General features: G+C 47.8%; 1 protein-coding gene across 1 annotated transcript in view; it reads right to left on the minus strand.

Moving 5' to 3' along the window:
* Positions 1-15,345, minus strand: part of LOC119964283 (amyloid-beta A4 precursor protein-binding family B member 2-like) — a 70,497-nt gene that overhangs the window by 12,028 nt on the left and 43,124 nt on the right. The window contains exons 6-8 of the mRNA XM_038793560.1: positions 9,440-9,554; positions 8,494-8,581; positions 1,489-1,572 (exon numbers count right to left, since the gene is read on the minus strand). Of these exons, the coding sequence (XP_038649488.1) occupies positions 1,489-1,572; positions 8,494-8,581; positions 9,440-9,554 (287 nt within the window). The remainder of the gene's footprint in view (positions 1-1,488; positions 1,573-8,493; positions 8,582-9,439; positions 9,555-15,345) is intronic.

Below are 15,345 nucleotides of genomic sequence, written 5' to 3' on the forward strand. Positions count from 1 at the left end.
GGCGGTAAAGAAGGATAATGGTATGTTGGCCTTCATTGTGAGAGGATTCGAGTACAGAAGCAGGGATGTCTTGCTGCAATTATACAGGGCCTTGGTGAGGCCACACCTGGAATATTGTGCGCAGTTTTGATATCCTTATCTGAGGAAGGATGTTCTTGCTCCAGAGGGAGTTCAGAGAAGGTTTACCAGGCTGATTCCTGGGATGGCGGGACTGATGTATGAGGCGAGATTAAATCGGTTAGGATTATATTCGCTGGAGTTCAGAAGAATGAGGGGGGGAATCCTCATAGAAACCTATAAAATTCTAACAGGACTGGACAGGGTAGATGCAGGAAGGATGTTCCTGATGGTGAGGGTGTCCAGAACCAGGGGTCACAGTCTGCGGATACGGGATAGACCATTTAGGACAGAGCTGAGGAGAAATATCTTCACCTAGAGAGTGGTCGGCCTGTGGAATTCGTTACCACAGGAAGTAGTTGAGGCCAAATCATTGCATGATGTCAAGAAGCAGCTAGATATAGCACTTGGGGAAAAGGGGATCAAAGGATATGGGGGAAGATGGATTAGGCTATTGAGTTGGATGATCAGCCATGATCCTAATGGCGGAGCAGGTTCGAAGGGCTGAATGGCCTCCTCCTGCTCCTATTTTCTGTTTCTATCACCATCGCCAGGGGAAGGGCGCTCGGAAACTATTAAAGCCGAAAGGCTGACAAGCCTCCAGGTCCAGATGGTCTTCATCCTCGATCCTTATAAGAAGTAGCGGTACAGATAGCAGATGGATTGTTTATAATCTTCCAAAATTCCTTATATTCTGGAAATAATCCAGTGGATTTGAAAATAGGTAACGTAACATCTTTATTTGAGAAAGGAGGAGGCAGAAGGCAGGAATCCATCGTGCATTTAGCCTAAAATCACAGGGTGAGTGTTAGAATCCATTAATAAGGAGATTATATCAGGATACTTAGATAATCACAAGTTGATCAGGCAGAGCCAACATGGCTTTGTCATTGGGAATTGCGTTTGATCTGTCTTTTGACAAAGTAACATTCAAGGCGTATAAAGGGGAACTGGTAGATGTAGTGTACTTGGACTTTCAAAAGTCATTTGATAAGGTACCACAAAAAAAGGGTACGACACAAGATGAGAGCACATGGTGTGGTTACACATTAACATAGATAGAGGATTAGATAGCTAACAAGAAGCAGAGAGTAGGGTTAAATGAGTATTTGGAGGATTGGCATGCTGTAACTAATTCAGTGACACAGAGAGCAGTTGAAGTGAGCACCTTCAGGAAGGAAGAATCGGGGCAGAAAGGCTGAATAGAACTTGGCACCATTCATGTTTTAAAAAATTGCTTAAATCAGAAGTTTTTGGTTTGCACGCCAGAGATTATTTCTGCCTCAATTCTCCTGCGTGGACTGACCAGCAATCGATCGTAACGTTCACAACGCCGACTTGCAGACGGTTTTCACAAACAGATTTACTCACCCATTGAATTAGCCACAGGGAGAGAGCCAATGTACTGCACGTTGAACCTCTGCACAGACTGCCTAACTGCCTCCAGGAGATCGACTGGAAAAGAAAGGGAGATGGGTAGACACACAGAGTTGCTGTATTCATGCCATCACGGACTGTACCTATAACCTCATCCCACAACCCATGTATGCTCTTCGCTCATGTGTCAGCTCTGTCCGTCGCAGGCGTGCCTCTGAGTCGGTGTTCTCAAGTTGTGCTCCAGCACAAAAGCACAGGCCGACACTCCGGTGCTGAGGTGCCGTTATCCAGGTGAGGCATTAAAACCAGGATGGGCGCGAACAATCCCGTGGCGCTCTCGCCAGGATCCCGGCCAATATTTAATCCCTCAATCACATCACTGAAAACAGATGACCTGATCATTGTCACACTGCTGTTTGTGGGCAAAGTAACTGATGCCTTTCCAACATCACAACAATGTCTCGCCTTCAAAAGTATCTCTTTATTGGCTGTAAGACACTTTGGGATATCACGGTGTCACAGTGGTTAGCACCGTTGCTTCCCAGCTCCAGGGTGCCAGGTTCGATTCCCGTCTTGGGTCACTGTCTGTGGGGAGTCTGCACGTTCTCCCTGTGTCTGCGTGGGTTTCCTCCGGGTGCTCCGGTTTCCTCCCACAAGACCCAAAAGATGTGCTTGTTAGGTGAATTGGATATTCTGAATTCTCCCTCTGTGTACCCGAACAGGCGCCGGAGTGTGGTGACTAGGGGATTTTCACAGTAACCTCATTGCAGTGTTAATGTAAGCCTACTTGTGACAATAATAAAGATTATTATTATCTAATGCTTGTGAAAGGCATGATATAAATGCAAGTCTTTATTTCCTTTTTAACCCGACCACGTATTTCATCCCACCTATTTATCCCACCGAGCGATCATTCTGTTAAAATATTCTCTGATTTCCAAAGCAATGCTTTAGGATTTGTGGCGCTAACAATTATACTCAAAGACGAGAGACAAGTACATCCTTCCTCATGTTTCCACTGTTCCCCTCCAGCTCTTTTTTTGCCTCTCCAGAACCTCCCTCCCCAGTCTCAGCCCCAGCCCAGCAGCACAGGAACCATTGTGTCACACGCAGTGTTTGATCATTGTGGCCGTTAACTGTGGCTATATCGCTGGCGCTGATTCTCAAACAGAGCATCCTCAAGTTCCATCGCTCCACCATTGGCCGTGTCTTCAGTTCCCTGGGGCACCTAAGCTCTGGAATTCCCACCCTAAACCTCGCCTCCTCCCTACACCCCCCTCTCCTATAAAACGTGTCTAAAACCAATGGTGGGATTTCCCGGCCATCCTGCAGCGTATTTGCCGCTGCCGACCCACCATTGTCCAGCAGCGGGATCTCCCAGGTCCAGGCGAAGTCTACAGGGTTTTACATGCCACACGCCCTCCACCCCCGGGGGAACGTGTCACGGGGGTCGTCATCGGTGGGACCTAAAGATCCCGCCGACAGAAAGGGCCGGAGAATTTCGACCCATATCTTTGGTCAAGCTTTGGTCATTTGTCCGAATACGCGTGTCGCCTGCCCTCTGTTATATATCAATATTTAATCCTTTGACTCCTCAACTCATGCCAACAGTCCGCTTCTGTCTATTCTGTCCCATCCTAAGCACTTCTAATCACATCACCCCATAATAGGGGAGGCAGTGGTGTTGTGGTATTGTCGCTGACCCAGTGACCCAGAGTAATGTTCCAGGGACATGGGTTCAAATCCCACAATGGCAGATGGTGAAATTTGGATTCAATAAAAATCTAATAATGACTGCAAATCAATTATCGTAAACCCCAGACCTTTCACTAATGTCCCGAGGGAAGAAAATCTGCCGTCCTTAGCTGGTCTGGCATGTGACTCCTGACCCACAGCAATATGGTTGACTCTGAAATGGCCCAGCTCAGTTAAAGGGTGATTAATGCTGCCCCAGCCAGCGACGCTCACATCCCATATAAAAGAGTTTTTTAAAAAATTACATTGTTCCAGCACTGGGGAGAGAGTCCAATTTATTTTCAAGAGCCAGCAGAAGTGGGCCATTGACAAGGTGCCGCATTGGAGACTGTTAAATAAGTTAGGAGCCATGGTGTTAAGGGTGAGATCCTGGCATGGATACAGGATTGGCTGACTGGCAGAAGGCAGAGAGTGGGGATAAAGGGGTCTTTTTCAGGATGGCAGCCAGTGACTAGTGATGTGCCTCAGGGGTCGGTGCTGGGACCACAACTTTTCACAATATACATTAATGATCTGGAAGAAGGTACTGAAGGCACTGTTGCTAAGTTTGCAGATGATACAAAGATCTGTAGAGGGACAGGTAGTATTGAGGAAGCAAGGGAGCTGCAGAAGGACTTAGACAAGCTAGGAGAGTGGGCAATGAAGTGGCAAATGAAATACAATGTGGAAAAGTGTGAGGTTATGCACTTTGGATGGAGAAATGGAGGCATAGACTATTTTCTAAATGGGAAGATGCTTAGGAAATCAGAAGCACAAAGGGATTTGGGAGTCCTTGTTCATGATTCTCTTAAGGTTAACGTGCAGGTTCAGTCGGCAGTTAGGAAGGCAAATGCAATGTTAGCATTCATGTCAAGAGGGTGAGAATACAAGACCAGGGATGTACTTCTGAGGCTGTATAAGGCTCTGGTCAGACCCCATTTGGAGCATTGTGAGCAGTTTTGGGCCCCGTATCTGAGGAAGGATGTGCTGGCCTTGGAAAGGGTCCAGAGGAGGTTCACAAGAATGATCCCTGGAATGAAGAACTTGCCGTATGAGGAACGTTTGAGGACTCTGGGTCTGTACTTGTTGAAGTTTAGAAGGATGAAGGGGGATCTTTTTGAAACTTACAGGTTACTGCGAGGCCTGGATAGTGTGGACGTGGAGAGGATGTTTCCACTTGTAGGAAAAACTAGAAGCAGAGGGCACAATCTCAGACTAAAGGGACGATCCTTTAAAACAGAGATGAGGAGGAATTCCTTCAGCCAGAGGGTGGTGAATCTGTGGAACTCTTTGCCGCAGAAGGCTGTGGAGGCCAAATCACTGAGTGTCATTAAGACAGAGATAGATATGTTCTTGATTAATCAGGGGTTAGGGGGAGAAGGCTGGAGAATGGGGATGAGAAATGTATCAGCCATGATTGAATGGCGGAACAGACTCGATGGGCCGAGTGGCCTAATTCTGCTTCTATGTCTTCTGGTCTTATGAGCCGACTGGCCTCCAATTTGTTATATCATTCTTATATTCCTACATAATCCATACAATCTCTACAGCGCAGGTGGCCATTTGGCCCATTGAGTCTGCTCCGACCATCCAAAGGAGCATCCTACCTAGGCCACTTCCCCGCCCTATCCCTGTAACCCCACCTATATTTGGAATCTTTGGCATATCTTTGGACACTAAGGGGCAATTTATCATGGCCAACCCACTTAACCTGCACAGCTTTGGACTGTGGGAGGAAACTGGAGGAAACCCACGCAGACATGGGGAGAACGTGCAAACTCCACACAGTCACCCAAAGCTGGAATTGAATCCTGACCTCTTTCGCTGTGAGGCAGCAGTGCTAACCACTGTGCCATTGTGCCGCCCGTGCATTCATGCAAGAATTTACAAAGTAGATGCTCTACACATCAATGATGCCGTTACCGTGTACACAGAGCCCCAATCAGAGTCTTACTTACCTTCATTTTAACCTCACTTAACGCCATCACCCTTGATTTACACTGGATACATTTCATCTTGTTGCACAGCCTCAGGCTCCACATAACTGGGGCTGTTACTAAGGGAATGACACAGATTACGACGTGAGATGGTAGAAGTGTTTAAAACGCTGAAAAAATGGGCCAAAGTAGATAGAAGCAGTCTTTATACATGGATCGGATGGGTAGAGAGGGAAATGGCACAAGGAGGTAGGTGCTGAGGATTTTGACCAGTACAGGCTTGGAGGGCTGAAGGGCCTGTTCCTGCGCTGTATTGTTCTTTGTTCTCTTTCTTCAGATAGTTTCTAATCATTGAAGAGTGAAAAATGAGCAGCCGTAGGTGCAAGATTAAATGTAAGGGTCTTCGAACGCAGTCTGAGTTAAACCTTTGCATACACAGAGTTGTGAGGCTGATCGATCATCTCCCGGGTTAGTAATTGAGGCAGAAATTAAATCAACATTCAAGATTATCATAGATCATAGAATTTACAGTGCAGAAGGAGGCCATTCAACCCATCGAGTCTGCACCGGCTCTTGGAAAGAGCACCCTACCCAAGGTCAACATCTCCACCCTATCCCCATAACCCAGTAACTCCACCCAACACTAAGGGCAATTTTGGACAGTAAGGTCAATTTATCATGGCCAAGTCACCTAACAGCACGTCTTTCGGGACTTGTGGGAGGAAACCGGAGCACCCGGAGGAAACCCACGCAGACACGGGGAGGATGTGCAGACTCCGCACAGACAGTGACCCAAGCCGGAATCGAACCTGGGACCCTGGAGCTGTGAAGCGATTGTGCTATCCACAATGCTACCATGCTGCCCAGATTGGGAACATGGATGAAGTGAAAGAGGTTGAAGTGAAATGGGAACATGGATAGTAAATGTGTTTAGAACCATTTGCTGTGGATATGAATAAACGTGAACACTGAGTGGTTAGGCCACAAATTGCTGTTTCTATGTTGTAACTTCTGTTTACTTCTAAACTTGTCGTGTGAATACACTGGTCAAGGACATGGATTACAATAGTTCTTCACCTTCTCTTCTGTAGTTAAAGCAAACTCAGCACTTACTATAGCTCCTGACTCTGGTGTCTGCCTAGTCTTAAGGGGTGGAGGGGGTCATTGCTTTTTACTAGCGGCTGAGAGTTGGTATAGAATTGAGGTCATTGGTCAATATTGAATAGAGATCTCTGGTGGCCTTCACAGCCTGTGGTTACCCATTTTTAACCATCACCATTGATGGCTATCCCATCATTTGATACAAACCAGCCAACAGATCATCCAAATTACTTCACCTTGGATGCCAGGGACTTTTCCTTTAGTCTGAAGCCTTGCGAAGGGCTTTTTTCAAATCCTTCTTGAATATTGACATTATTTAGAAGCCATCAGCCTACCAGCTTCTCTTGACTCACGCTGATGCGGTCGCTGATTGAAAACGCTCCTTGAAAAAGACCCAGTGAGGAACGAAGGATCAGAGTATGGGAAATCTCAGATTGTATTCAGATGGACAGCCAACTGTCCATCCTCAAATCTAATTCTCGAGACGTAATGGGGTCGATACAGAGTGAGGGTGGGGGTCATGACTTCAGGTCTGAGATTTGCTTTGTTGATAATATGTGGATAATCTCACTATTCCGGTCACGCCCTAAGACATTGGTAACCATGGGCCTCCGTTGTGTTGGTCCATCTGTAAGCTCGGCAAAGCACTGCAGCGATTTGCCATTGCCTCTTGCAGTATCGCTGAGCAGGAATCTCTCCCACTCTTACCGCCTGCCTTCAGGAGTAATGGAAGGATTTACAGGCTGATAATTAACCTGTTTGGAAAGTTATGAATGCACCTTCCGTGGCCTCCAAGTCCTGGAATAGATTCATAGAATCGTAAAATATAGAAAAGGCCCTTCGGCCCCATCAAGCCTGCCCGAGATAAAATAAACTACTCGAACCTGCACTAATCCCACTTCCCAGCACTTGGCCCATTGCCTTGACTGTTATGACATTGGAAATGCACATCCAAGTGTTTCTTAAAGATTGTGACGTCTCCTGCCCGTTCTACCCTCCCAGGCAGTGCATTCCAGACTCCCACCACCCTCTGGGTGAAAACACTTTTCCTCACACCCCCTCTAAACCACCTACGTTTCACCTTAAAACTATCCCCCCTTGCTACTGACTCTTCAAATAAGGGGAACAGCTGCTTTCTATCCACCCTGTCCATGCCCCTCATCTTTTACACAATCAGCCCCCCCTCAGCCTTCTTTGCTCCAAGGAAAGAAGCCCAGCCTATCTGCCCTCTCTTCATAGTTAAAATGCTCCGTCCCAGGTAACATCCTGGTGAATCTCCTCTGCACCCTCTCCAGTGCAATCACCTCCTTCCGATAGTGCGGTTCTTGGAGTGGGACGTGAACCCAGAGCCTCTGGCTGAGAGATAGGAACGCAGCCCACTGCCCCACAAGATGTCCAGCAATTAGCATCAGACTTTCTGAATCATCAGTCCTTATTACGTGCCCAAGAAATTCTAACTGCTTCCAACTCAGTTGTAAGCCTTCGTACCTCAATAAACAATCTTTCCTAAACAAATAATGTTAAAGGTACCTTGCATCAAGAATCAGGGGAAGGTAGCCAAGGCATGAAAGGGAGAGATAGACTGGGAGGGAGGGAGGGAGGGAGGGAGGGAGGGAGGGAGGGACGGAGGGAGGGGGGAGGAAGGGGGGGGGGACGGCTAAACCTGAGGAAAGAAAGGCGAACCGTGGAGGGGGGGCGGGGGGGCAAGAGAGGAGAACCAGCGGGGGGGGGGGGGGGGCAGGGAAACGGGAGCCGGAAGGAATGCACGGGATACCAAAACGTGCATGACATCTCCAGGAGCGGGGAACGAGGAAAATAAAGATGGAGGACGGGAGGAGCAGCAGAAGCGGAGGCGAGCGCGAGACGGCAGCGAGATCCGTCCGGGAGAAGCAGGCGACAACAACACGAAACACAGCCAAGTATCGCCCACTGTAATTATCTCCCCGGCACACAAATACTCAAATGTATATTTGCCCCCCCCCCCCCCCGCAAACAGTCGCCTACTTACGTGGTGTAAATAATTTTGCCAGGTGTACAGAGCTCCCGCTGTCGAGCTGGTGCACAATACCCTACCTGTTATTCTATTTCATATTTTATTGTATTATATGTTGGGGTGTGCCCTTCTCTTCTAGATGTGTGATATATATATATGTTTCTTATTCTGTGTACATAACGGTAATTATACCTTGTTCAAAAACCCAATAAAAAAACATTTATAAAAAGGTACCTTGCAGAGGCAGGTCGGCTGAGCAGATACCCTCCTCCGTTCCCACGACATTGGGGGAGTCACTCGTCATTGCTCGCTCTGCCATGATCTGCAATAAGTTGAAGAAGGTTTCAGATTCTAAGACAGAACAGATTTGGTTAACACGCTGCGAGATGATTTATGTTGCTGCTTTAGATCGAGTGGGCGAGAGTTCTGAGGTGATGGATAGTGTAGTTTGAACTTTGAGCAATATCAGTTGAAGTGATCAAATGGCTCTGAGAATCGGAACATATATCTAAATCGACATTGTCCCCTTTACACTGTTATTTCAAGTTTGAAATGACCCCATCGTGTATGTCCAGACAGACACTGACTGTCACATTGAAGGATTTACAACTAGCCTATACTTACAGGTTAGCTAGTTGCACACATCACCCTCCACCATTGTTGGGAGATGCAGGATTAGTGGAATTAAAAATCCAGAGGCCCAAATTAAAGCCCTGGGGACATGGGTTCAAATCCCACCCCGGCAGCTGGTGTCATTTAAATTCAATTAATAAAATCTGGAATTGAAAAAAACAAGTCTCAGGAATGGCGAAAATATCACCGATTGTTGTAAAAACCCATCTGGTTCACTGATGTCCTCTAGGGGAGGAAATCGGCCGTCCTTACCTGGCCTGGCCCACAATGTGACTCCAGACCCACGGCAATGTGGTTGACTCTACACTGCCCCCCTGAAATGGCCGAGCGAGACACTCAGTTCAAGGGCAGTTAGGGACGGGCAACAGATGTTGGTGTGGCCAGCGACGCCCACACCCCATAACAGAATTTTACAAAGTTAGATGAGGGACAGCCATGGTGAGCCAGCTCTGAGTGAGCGAGAGGGTAAAGCAACATTCATTGTCGGGATGAGGAGAACAGAGCCTGGCCTTTACCTTAGTTTGCGTTAGTGATGAAGGGGACTTGCCTGGGAGCACATCTGATGGAGGGTGGTGGCGATGGCTTTTGCAGGGGAGTTGCAGTGAAACACGTGGCATTTCAGCATGCACGTGTCCTTGTCGCTCGCCACGTATGCAAAATCCCTACCCGGAGGAAAGAAACAGATTCAACAGTGAACACAGCGAGCACATATCACTTGGCTGGAGAAAATATTGTCCAGGGTTTAACCGTGCCCCTCACGGTGCATCTCCCCACCAGCGATTGCAGCAGACCATCTACACTGCTGTTTACTTTGGCAGCACCTCGATATCCCACTGTGCCTGGGGGGTGGGGGGGGGGGGGGGGGAGCGGCCATAAAGTCCTGGACACTATGTTGAATCATCTGTCCACCTATAGTGTGTCTGCCTCCCCACAGCCTGTCTCCACAGCAATAACTTGCATTCGTGTCCCAACGCTTCACCCCTCTATTTTTGAAAATACGATTTTCAAACTTTCAACTGACCAGAAACTTTGCAATTTGAAATGAGGCAGAGCAAACTACCTAAATATGCAAGGTCACTGAACAAGATGAAGGTGAGAAAAGCAAACAAGACCCCCCCCCCCCCCTCCACCCATCCCACAAAAGAGAGTGTGAAGAGAGAGACATTTCCAGTCATTCATAGTTCCATCAAAACTCATCGCTGTCAAAGGAAGAGTTTAAGATGGAAAGTTCTGGATATTGAAACAGTTGCTGCCACAGGCAAACCCACCCCAAACCTGTTGGAAATGCATTGTGGGCAAGAAATAGGGCCAACTCCAGATCCCGAAGGGCGACTTTTGCAAGAGACGTCAGCAGAAGCGAAAGGCAGAAAAGGATGGAGGTCTCTTTCTCCCTCTCTGTCTCTCTCAGAAGTCAATGTACTGGAAATCTACGAATGAATCAAGATCTGGCAAGAATTGCAATATCTTCTACAGCTGACAGCATCCAAGAAATCAGTGAACCTAAATCGGCAGCAATGTTTAACAATCTATGCCTCAAGGACAATCAAAGGACTCTTAAACTGCGTACCTTTTGAGTTTTCCTTACTGGACTCCAAGTTTCCTTATTTCTGATTTATGTGTGTGTGCGTGTCTGTCTGTGTTTGTGTCTCTGTCTGTGCATGTGTGTACTGCATGGATGTGTGCTTGCCTGTGTGTGTGTGCCTGTGTGTTTGTGTGCATCTGGGCCTGTGTGTGTGTGTGCATCTGGGCCTGTGTGTGTGTGTGTGTGCATCTGGGCCTGTGGGTGCGTGTGTGTGTGCGCGTGCATCTGGGCCTGTGGGTGCGTGTGTGTGTGCGCGTGCATCTGGGCCTGTGTGTGTGTGTGTGTGTGCATCTGGGCCTGTGGGTGCGTGTGTGTGTGCGCGTGCATCTGGGCCTGTGGGTGTGTGTGGGTGTGTGCGTGCGTCTGGGCCTGTGGGTGGGTGTGCTCATGTGTGCGTGAGTGTGAGTTTGTGACGCCAAGTTTTTTATTTTCCCCTCAGGTTCCGAGGTTAATAAATTTGTTCTTTCTTTAATTCAAGAAAACCTTTTTTGAGTGGTTCCTTATTAAATAATAAATATATTTTGATTCTGAAAAAGTATATTCTCGTGGAATATACTATGTATACCTTTGTTCAACTAACCGAAGAAACTAAATTTGGGGCGGCACAGTGGTTAGCACTGCTGCCTCACCGTGTCAGGGAACCAGGTTCAATTCCAGCCTCGGGTCACTATCTGTGTGGAGTCTGCACGTTCTCCCTGTGTCTTTGTGGGTTTCCTCCGGGTGCTCCGGTTTCCTCCCACAGTCCAGATGCACAAGTTTGGCCATGCTAAATTGCCCCTTCGTGCCCAAAGGTGTGCAGGTTAGACGGAGTTACAGGGATATGGCGGGGGAGTGGGGTTAGGTAGGGTACTCTTTCAAAGGGTCGATGCAGACTCGATGGGCCGAATGGCCTCCTTCTGCACTGTCTGAATTCTTTGATTCTAACAGAGGGTAACCAGTTCACTGCTTCTCACTCAGTCATTACAACAGCTCCTTTAACATCATAAAATGTCCCATTTTGCCTCACAGGAATGATAATCAAATAACAGTTGACACCGAGCTACTTAAGAAAATATTGGGACAAGTGACTGAAACCTTGGCCAAAGAGTAGGTTAAGGAGCATCTTATAGAAGGTAGAGAGGGAATTCCAGCTCAGACCATCTACAATCTGTTCATAGCCTGTCTACCATTTGATGGAGATGTTCCAAATCATGAGGGGGCTGGACAGAGTAGACAGGGAGAAACTATTCCCGCTGGTAAAAGGATCAAGAACGAGAGGGCACAGATTTAAAGTGATTTTCAAAAGAAGCAAATGTTCGGGTCTGGAATATTCTGCCTGGTGGAGGCAGGTTCAATCGAGGTATTCAAGAGGGCATTGGATGATAATTTGAATTGAAAGAATGTGCAGGGTAAATGGCAGGGGAATGGCACTAAGTTATGATGCTCGGTTGGAGAGACGGTGCAGACATGATGGATCGAATGGCCTCCTTCCGTGTGGTAACAATTCTCTGATCCTGTGATACCATCTGCTCTTAGTCTGTTTATCTATAGTTAAGGATACCAAACTTTTATGGGCAGAAATCAAGGGTCTTATGTTGGCATCACACCCTCAGCTCAACTCTATCACAGGGCGCAGGGTGTGAGAGGTGCATGTGCAGGGGGCAGGAGCGACAGCTCTTTACATGAGGTCAGGAGGCAACTACAGCACCTACATCGAACCCAACCTGCCTGAAATCCAGCCTCTGCTTCTCAGCCTGAAGGAAGAGGACTGTCTCTGTCTACCCAAAGCCATCTACAAGGGACGCATCTGGAGTGTATTACCATCGCATTATCATCGCTGAATCCCCAATCTTAACACTCTGGGAGTTGCCATTGACCACAAACTCAAGTGGACTAGTCATATAAATACTGTGGCTACCAGAGCAGGTCAAAGGCGAGGAATCCTGCAGAGAGTAACTCATCTCCTCATCCCCAAAGCGTATCCACCATCTACAAGGCACAATTCAGGAGTGTGATGGAATACTCTCCATTTGCCTGGATGAGTGCAGCTCCAACAACACTCAATAAGTTCAGCACCATTCAGGACAAAGCAGCCCAGCTGATTGCTCCCCCTTCCACAAACATTCACTCCCTCCACCACTGACGCACAGCAGCATCTACAAGGTGTAATGCAGGAACTCACCAAGGTTCCTTACGCAGCACCTTCCAAACCCACGACCACTCCCATCCAGATGGACAAGAGCAGTCGATATCTGGAGATTCCTCTCCAGTCACTCACCATCCTGCCTTGGAAATATATCGCCGTTCCTTCACTGTCACTGGGTCAAAATCCTGGAATTCCCTCCCAGCACGGTGGGTGTACCTACACCTCAAGTACTGCAGCAGTTCAAGGAGGCAGCTCACCACCACCTTCTGAAGGGCAACTAGGAATGGGCAGCAAATGCTGGTCTAACCAGGGACGCCCACATCCCATAAAATGAATTTTAAAAACTCACTGTCTGTAGTCAGTCTCTGTGTCTAACATTTCTCTGTCCATAATCTTCCTGGAGGCAGTTTATCTATCATTTGTCATTCTATACTTTGTCTATATTTATTGATCAGGTTATCTCTGTTTTTTTCGCCTGTCTATGTTTGTTTTTTGGTCAGTCTTTCTGACTCTCACTCTATCAGCTGGGAGGAACACTGAGAGTTACTGCTGTTTTGTTGTGACTGTTTGGGGTTGTTAATGGACCAGCTGGTCTATTTCTGTCTACGGGCTCAAGTGTCTGCCAATCAGTCCACCTTTCCAATATAACATGCCCATCTCTACATATCTGCTCTTTCATCTTTGGCAGCCTTCCGTTCTGTAAGATGTAGCTTTGCGCGCTGGCGGGGAGCTGTTAAACATCGGCTGGCGTGATTCAGGAACCCCTCTGTCGTGTGGCAGCCTCTGCCGCCTTTGCTGTAAAGACAGTGGGCAGAGAGGGTGCAGGATCTGCCGGCCTCTGTTTTCATTGCTGTCTCCTGTGCTGTGTTAACTCCGCAGTGAAAATTGGAATGGCCTCTCCAGGGGGCAGGTCCGGGAAACATTTATGGAGACCCTGGGCTGCCTAAATGTCAGGGAGGAGCCTCTTGACCTCTCTGACTGGTCCCAAAGGCACACAGATCACGATGTTCGGCACAGGTTTGGCTGCATGAGTTGTCGGAAAGGTGACATATTCAGACAAATGTCCGCCTTTGGGCTCCTTCCTAGAATTTTTGCCAGGAGAAATTTATCACGGCCAATCCACCTAACCTGCACATCTTGGAGGAAACCGGAGCACCCGGAGGAAACCCACGCAGAGGACGTGCAAACTCAACACAGTCACCCAAGGCCGGAATCGAACTCAGGCTCCTGGCTCTGTGAGGCAGCAGTGCGAGCCACTCTCCCACCGTGCCGCCCCTCTCAAGCTTCAGCCCGCAGCCGTGAAGGGCCCGGTTTCTGTGTGTCGCCACGAGGAGGCACTGGCTGAGGATTTTCCAATGGGGAGGCTGTGAAAACCCAGTAAGACCTGGCAGTGACAGGTACTGCACTGAACTGGAGTTGGTGCCACTTTAAGGTCTATTCGGCCAGTTCAGCCCAGTAGCGGCCATTTCCCATGTTTGACTGTTTTTTCCTTCTGTGTACTGACAGCGGGTGACTCACAAATTCGGTTCTCTTTTTCACATTGCTACTGGTGAGGGGTGTGGCTGAACATGAGAAGCTAACGAGCAGACAAAAATCAGAAAGCATTTTATCTCTCTTCACTCACACACCAGAGCATCACATTGACCCGTCTGACACATGCATTATTTGTCCACCTGTCTCATTGTCCATGTATTTATTTATCTCAGATTCTATGTGATGATACTACAATCAGTTTATTCATGTTGATGACTGGTTGATCTGCAGGGTCTACTGGAGCAACTCATCAGTGACTTTGGAAGAACTTCCTTTTGTAGAGTGTTTGAAGAAATCTGCGCTTTCACACGCAGGTTAACTGTAAATCTTTATTGACTCTTAGTATTATTTACAAAGTTACAGTAAACTGTACAAGCTGGGAGCTGTCTCCATACTGCCTGGTGCACACAGCTCTGTCCAACACATGTACTTACATCGCTGTGTGGGCAATACTCCACACGGTCCCATGTTAACCCTATATGTGACAGACCCTTATACTGCACCTCTCCCCAAATCTTTACCAATGCATTCTAAGCTGAGTGTAGTTAATCTTATGTCTTACATTATTATTACTCTCACACATTTACATTGTCATCACTACATTAACCCTACCCCAGCCCCTTCTTTCAAATCCTTGAATTCAAGGGTTCAGACTACCTGGAGGCCTTACGGCCCTTCCATATCTCACTCCACTACTGTGGGAGGAGTGTTAGTCACTGCTGGTTCTTCCTGTATGTTTACAGGCTGTTCTAGCACCTGGGTATCTTTGCATCCCTTTCGTCCATTCTTTCATATTCATCGATCCTTGATCAGTCCACCTGTTGCGCTGATCACTGGCTGCTCCCGACTTGTTTCTTCCTTGTTTGATCTCCCATCTCTTCCACCACCATGTGGGTCGTGGCGATGTCCCCCGTGGCGGAGGATGTGCATTCCTGGGACTCGGATGAGGTTTAGTGGTACGCTCACCTCTGCGTTTCACTGGCTGCTATCAGATTGAAATGAAATGAAAATGAAAATCGCTTATTGTCACGAGTAGGCTTCAATGAAGTTACTGTGAAAAGCCCCTAGTTGCCACATTCCGGCGCCTGTTCGGGGAGGCTGGTACGGGAATTGAACCGTGTTGCAATTTGGCATGGCCAGTCCACCTAACCTGCACATCTTTGGACTGTGGGAGGAAACCGGAGCACCCGGAGGAAACCCACGCAGACACAGG

This window comes from Scyliorhinus canicula, chromosome 4 (genome assembly GCF_902713615.1).
Source record: "Scyliorhinus canicula chromosome 4, sScyCan1.1, whole genome shotgun sequence".
NCBI lineage: Eukaryota > Metazoa > Chordata > Chondrichthyes > Carcharhiniformes > Scyliorhinidae > Scyliorhinus > Scyliorhinus canicula.